Raw genomic sequence first — 6209 nt, 5'->3', positions numbered from 1 at the left:
TCACCGACGACCAACGGGTGGGGGTGGAGTCCGGATCCTGGGCGGGATGAGCATGGGTGGATGAGGGGTGGTGCGGTGAGAGATCTTCGGTGGTACACGCATCTTGGTGGTGAAGATCACAGGTGGTGGAGTTTTGTTAACGGTGGACGGAGGAGTTGGCATCGGTGTCCTGGTGGAAGGTTCAGGCTCTAAAAGAGATGATATTTAAGACAGAAAAATACTTATCATGGCCCACGTACATGTATTTTCAGAAAGTTCTGTAGATCAAATCTACGCAACGTTGTCTGCAAAGGGTTTGGTAAAACATAGGACGTGAGGTTAGTTTTCCTGGTATTCTAAATTTTACCAACAGTTGTTGTTGCTAACACCGAGTGGTGTACGTATGCAGACATCCAGCGTATATGCATAGTGCAAAGAAGTTTTCCACGAGAAAACCAAATATACTGCGCTATTACTGTCGTCCTATGGAAGCTCTGGGATCACCAAACGGCTTTAAACTCAGCGTGGCCAGAAAATCAATAACGGTAACCTGTATTATAGGTAGATGTGGACATCACAAATCTCCAGCGCTTAGTATTGTGAAATTTTTTTGCAAGTGTTGAAACAATCTGTAGTGTTACAGAGAAAGTTAAGTTCATTGTACTGACTGCGGTAAATTTATGGCTGTTTGTAAAAATCCTACCAAAAACAAACAAATGTCTGCATGCCACATTAAACTAAGTGTTTACCGTTGTTCCAGAGAAAGATATCGCAGCCTCCACCCTCCCCCGACTTAAACCACCACACACCCACCCCCATTCCCTCCTCATTCTCTCTGTCTAACATTTTCTTTTAGTCTCCATTGCATGAAAAAGTTGAGGTTGTGGGGGCGTGAGGTAGTCGCACAAAAGCGTGAGAGTTTATAATGACATAGCTGAGCATGATTAGTTCATAAGTCAAATAGATCTGCACACGGACCTGGTTGACAAGTCTAAATGATCTGCCCACGCACCTGGTTGACAAGTCTAAATGATCTGCCCACGCACCTGGTTGACAAGTCTAAATGATCTGCCCACGCACCTGGTCGACAAGTCTAAATGATCTGCCCACGTAGCTGATTGACAAGTATAAATGATCTGCCCACGTAGCTGATTGACAAGTCTAAATGATCTGCCCACGCACCTGGTTGACAAGTCTAAATGATCTGCAGGGGCACCTGGTTGACAGCTCTAAATGATCTACCCACGTAGCTGATTGGCAAGTCTAAATGATCTGCAGGCGCACCTGGTTGACAAGTCTAAATGATCTGCCCACGCACCTGGATGACAAGTCTAAATGATCTGCAGGCGCACCTGGTTGACAAGTCTAAATGATCTGCCCACGTAGCTGATTGACAAGTCTACATGATCTGCAGGCGCACCTGGTTGACAAGTCTAAATGATCTGCCCACGCACCTGGGTGACAACTCTAAATGATCTGCCCACGCACCTGGTTGACAAGTCTAAATGATCTGCAGACGCACCTGGTTGACAAAACTTGCAGAACTTGAAACAGTTGTATCTGGCCCACATGTGGTAGTCTGGGTTAGTACATGTGTCGCTCTGGTAAATGTCACAATTAGGAATGACGTCACGACACGGTGGAGGAGAAGTGGGCGGGGCTGTACGTGTGAACCAGAAAGGAAAAAGGGTATGAACATGCAAAAATCTGAAACGGCGGAAAAATTGTTTTTCTTTGCGATGTTAAAACATATGACAATGTGAAAGTGTAAAAATATTATACATTAGAGCGAAGACCTGCTCAAGCACAATGGACAGAGTATACCTCACATCAAGGAAATAAGGGTGGGATGGAATGTTTGAGTCTACACTCAAAAAAATTGATCTATTAGTAGAAAGTCTGTTGTCTCAATGATGCTAGAATATATTCTGTTGTTATAACACAATAGGCCTACTCTGCCATATTCAACCCAACATTCTGTTGGTCTAATAGAAACTACCGGCCCCGATAGTACAGTTGGCCGAGCGTCCGCTTCGGAAGCGGCAGATCCAGGGTCATTCCTGGGTCGAGTCACGCCTAAGACCTTAAAAGAGGAAGCTGTAACTTCCTCGCTAAGCGTTCAGCATGGAGGGGATAGTACAACGACTGCTTGACCCGTGTCAGTATAATGGCTCGGGCGAGGCGATTTACTTGCCTTCAGTAAAGTGTCTCAGTGAAGCAGCTCTAGATATAAAAGAGCGGTGGAAATCCGTCCTGCAACAAGGAGGCACATTACAAGCACTCTAAGGATTCCTTCATCATCATATGACTGAAAATTGTTAAGTATTGCGTTAAACCCCAAGCACTCACTCATTCTAAAAGAAACTTTATTTTTGATTTAGTAAAATTTGTGTTTTATATTTAATAGAATGTGTTTGTTATATTTAACAGAATAAGCTGCTGCATTATCAGAACACATTCTAGCATCACTCAGAGAACAGAATTTCTGTTAATATTAAGAGATTATTATTTTTTTTTTTGGATTGTTTATCTTTGATGGAGTGGTGTATTCTGCCCTTCAGATGACTAGCAAGCTTGTTTATTCCCGCAGACATCATCTTTACTGACTGCATCAGGGAACTCTGTTCTGTAATGGACCCTATGCTTGGCGCAGTGCATTATGGAACATGAAGCTGGGTCATTTGACCCGTCCCGAGGGCTCGGTTGGGAGAGCGTCCGCTTCGCTGGCGGTAGATCCAGGGTCAGTCCTGGGTCGGGTCACACCTAACATCTTAAAGAAGTTGTGTGGGGGCCTCCGTGGCTCAGTTGGTTAGCGCGCTAGCGCAGTGTAATGACCTATGAGCCTCTCACCAATGCGGTCGCTGTGAGTTCAAGTCCAGCTCATGCTGGCTACCTCTACGGCCGTACGTGGGACGGTCTGCCAGCAACCTGTGGATGGTCGTGGGTTTCCCCCGGGCTTTGCCCGGTTTCCTCCCACCACAATGCTGGCCGCCATCGCATAAGTGAAATATTCTTGAGCACGGCGTAAAACACCAATAAAATAAATAAATACATAAATAAATAAATAAAGAAGTTGTGGCTTCTCGCTTGGCGTTCAGCGTTCAGAGATAGTGCAACGACTGGTTGACCGGTATCAGTAAAATAGTTCCGGTGGGACGGCTTACTTGTCCAAGTTCTGTCATCTCAGTGAAGCAGCACTAGATAAAAGAGAGGCGCACTGGGAGGACTGCTTCGAAGTCAAATGGCTGAAAATTCTTAAGCAGGACTTTAAACCCTAAGCACTCACTGACTCTGTCATTTGCATCTGTGAAAAGGTCGGCAGTGGATTTGAAGATGTTAAGAAACAGCGCTGAAGATGAACCAGTATCTGGTCGGCCTTGACCTAACCCCTTTGTACTGTCTTAATGCTTTTGTATTTTCAACATCTGTTTGTAAGTATGTATGCATGCTCGAGGTTTAACGTTGTGCTAAACAGTTTTTTATATGACGACGAGGAGTCATTAGACGTAGATATACTGTGTTTTCATGTGGCAGGGCGAGTCTTATATTTACACCTCCATGATGGAGAACTGGGAGATAATCCTGTACTTGGGTTAGATTTTTTCCCAAATAATTTATTATCTATTTATTTATTTGATTGGTGTTTTACGCGGTACAAGAATATTTCACTTATACGACGGCGACCAGCATTATGGTTGGAGGAAACCGGGCAGAACCCGGGGAAAACCAAAGACCATCCGCAGGTTGCTGGAAGACCTTCCCACGTACGGCCGGAGAGGAACCCAGCATGAGCTGGACTGGAACTCACAGCGACCGCACAAATACCTTATTTAATTAATTGATCTGCACATGTCAAGTTTGTATATATGCTTTCAGAAAAATTCTTTCTTATCTTGCATGATTGTTTAACTTATCCTAAATGCTGCACGCAAATTTGTAATATGCTTGGTAATATTTATTCGTTTAATTATTTGATTGCTATTTTACGATGAATAATGTAATACGGCAAAATATAACGCTTAAATGGCAAACAGCATTTTGAAAACCTGATTTAGATTAATAATTACTATTCATTAATGGTGTTGAAATAACTGCAAAGAACTTACGCTGACAAAAACCGCAGTAGGCTCGACATCGGACGCTGGCCCACGGCTTATAAGGACCTTCACAGGCGTACTTTGTGAACATTTCGCAGTTGTCTAATAGATCCGTACAGTCTTGAGGTGAAAAGAAAATCTCAATGGCGATATAAGCGATTAAAAAAACAATTGATGACGTAGTTGATAATTACATTTTGTGATATATACAAGAAACGTCAAATTTACCAGAAGCAATGGTCCATTTTAAATGATGTCAGAAAATAATGCCGAAAATGTTGATGAAATTCTCCACATCATCGGTAAAATGCATGGTATTATAAATCAGTGTTTTTGACCTGGAAGGGTGCAAGGTCGGTCATACACGAGAATACCGTATACCAGAATTAGAGGGCAGTCTTGACATTGTGCATTCAAGCATTCTGTTTTTCAACGTTTTGTCGTTTTTATACTATATTAGCCATAAGGCTGATATTTTCTTGACAAGTTTCTAATTCATTAACTAAGCGTGTTGTTAAAGTCTTACGTTTTAAAGATTTAAACATGACATTGTACATTTCAACCATCCACTTCTCAATGTTTTGCTGTTTTAATATTGTTTTAGACATAATTCTGGAATTATTCTTGACACGGTTTCTAATTCATTAATTAAATGTGTGTGGAATAATAAAGTTTTACGCCCAAAAGATTAAAAAGATTAAATAAGTGTTTTTTTTTCTTGGCCATTAGACACATCACATCAATAACATGTATAATGTATTCACCACTATGAACGAGCCAAGAAGATGATGTACATACACGTCTATGCTATCGTAAATCTAACTGTACAGTCTCTTTAAAATTATCTATTTGAAGCTTATACCAGTAACATACTGATCACTTACCGTTATCATATGCTGAGCACATTACAAATGTATGGAACAGTACCCATAAGGCAAAATATAGCTGTGAAGGCACCGCCATTTTGACGCCTTGACCAATATCAGACGTATACAAGCTTATACAAGTCCATAATATTGCTGAGGTAAAGGTTCAGATATTACGCCACGTGACTTAGATCCGTGATATCTCATGGTACATACACATGGTCAATTCTCAGGATATATATCTACATCTGTATGTATATATATATGTTATATTCTCCCACGTACAGGCGTATCTGTGGATGATTTGACAAAAACTAACAATGGCATCACAGATGCAAAATCCATTGAAGTCGATTATGTCAAACATTTAAATCTTGCTTTTCTCCCAAAGACCGCGTCCACCATGATTTTGTAGATTTTGCTTTTCTCTATTGAGCAAACAGCTTGGATAAGCATTTAGTTTTGTATGGCGCCCTGCCACTATACCATGGACGTGTATATACATATGTCTGTCCCCATGAGGATCACGAAACTGCCAATGACTTAAGTCAGATTCAGTACGATTTGAATACTGATTTCACTCATTCGCCCGGACCATTCCTTGCGTCTTTCCAACATCATTGAAAACTCTTGACTGTTTCTCTTTGAATGATTCCGCCCTAATTCCATGCTTTATATTCTTTTTTTGAGTTCTTTGTTGGTTTGTGCTAAGCATGGTTTTGGAATTTGGCCTTCCGAGTACGTACGGTTGTAAAATCCCACATTATGATTGGAATGTCAACCCACTACCCGGGGTAACGGATGTCAAATAGTCACTTGGTTCAAAATTGACACGTAACGTCAATCAGTTTATGTATCAAAACTCCATTTGTGTGGTACTAGTCAAAATTTCAGTAGATCCATCGTGTGAAAACAAATCTTTCAGCATCACTTGTATACTTTTTTCTTGACAATCATACATCTTGGAATTACCCATACAAATGGCCTATTATATAACTATAAGGCAGTCGTATTTTTCACAAGAAATATTATTTTACCACGCGTTGCTTTATTAAACAGCCGATGTAGGTTTAATTTCTTTCAATGTTAATATATTATATCAATGGAGATTTCTTTGAGAAAAGTTACATCGTGTGTTATAGCTTTTACAGAGGGTATATTAAAGGAAAAAAGGTATAATGAGCGGACTCTGGTCAGCTACATGTATTAAAGACATTTGCATTTGAACTGCTATGTGGGACAGACGGGAGACGTGTTCAATCCCTGG

The 6209-nt window shown here is 41.1% G+C and overlaps 1 protein-coding gene across 1 annotated transcript; it reads right to left on the bottom strand.

The window, feature by feature from the left end:
• LOC135479819 (uncharacterized) lies at window positions 1–5082 on the bottom strand. Its single transcript, XM_064759724.1, has 4 exons — window positions 4961–5082; window positions 4086–4196; window positions 1502–1639; window positions 1–188 (listed from the first exon to the last, which is right to left on the bottom strand). The coding sequence occupies exons 1-4, from the start codon at window positions 5037–5039 to the stop codon at window positions 1–3; spliced, it is 516 nt and encodes a 171-aa protein (XP_064615794.1). The 5' UTR covers window positions 5040–5082.
• Between the last annotated feature and the right edge of the window lie 1127 nt (window positions 5083–6209).

This window comes from Liolophura sinensis, chromosome 12, assembly GCF_032854445.1.
Source record: "Liolophura sinensis isolate JHLJ2023 chromosome 12, CUHK_Ljap_v2, whole genome shotgun sequence".
Lineage (NCBI taxonomy): Eukaryota > Metazoa > Mollusca > Polyplacophora > Chitonida > Chitonidae > Liolophura > Liolophura sinensis.
The sequence above is the reverse complement of the archived record's forward strand: the minus strand, read 5'-3'. Positions and strand labels throughout refer to the sequence as shown.

Coding starts and splice junctions, on each gene's coding strand:
- LOC135479819 (XM_064759724.1), bottom strand. CDS start 5,039: ATGGCGGTGCCTTCACAGCTATATTTTGCCTTATGGGTACTGTTCCAT. Junction 1,640..4,085: donor CTACTGCGGTTTTTGTCAGC/GTAAGTTCTTTG, acceptor TCACACGTACAG/CCCCGCCCACTTCTCCTCCA. Junction 189..1,501: donor CTGCAAGTTTTGTCAACCAG/GTGCGTCTGCAG, acceptor CATCTCTTTTAG/AGCCTGAACCTTCCACCAGG.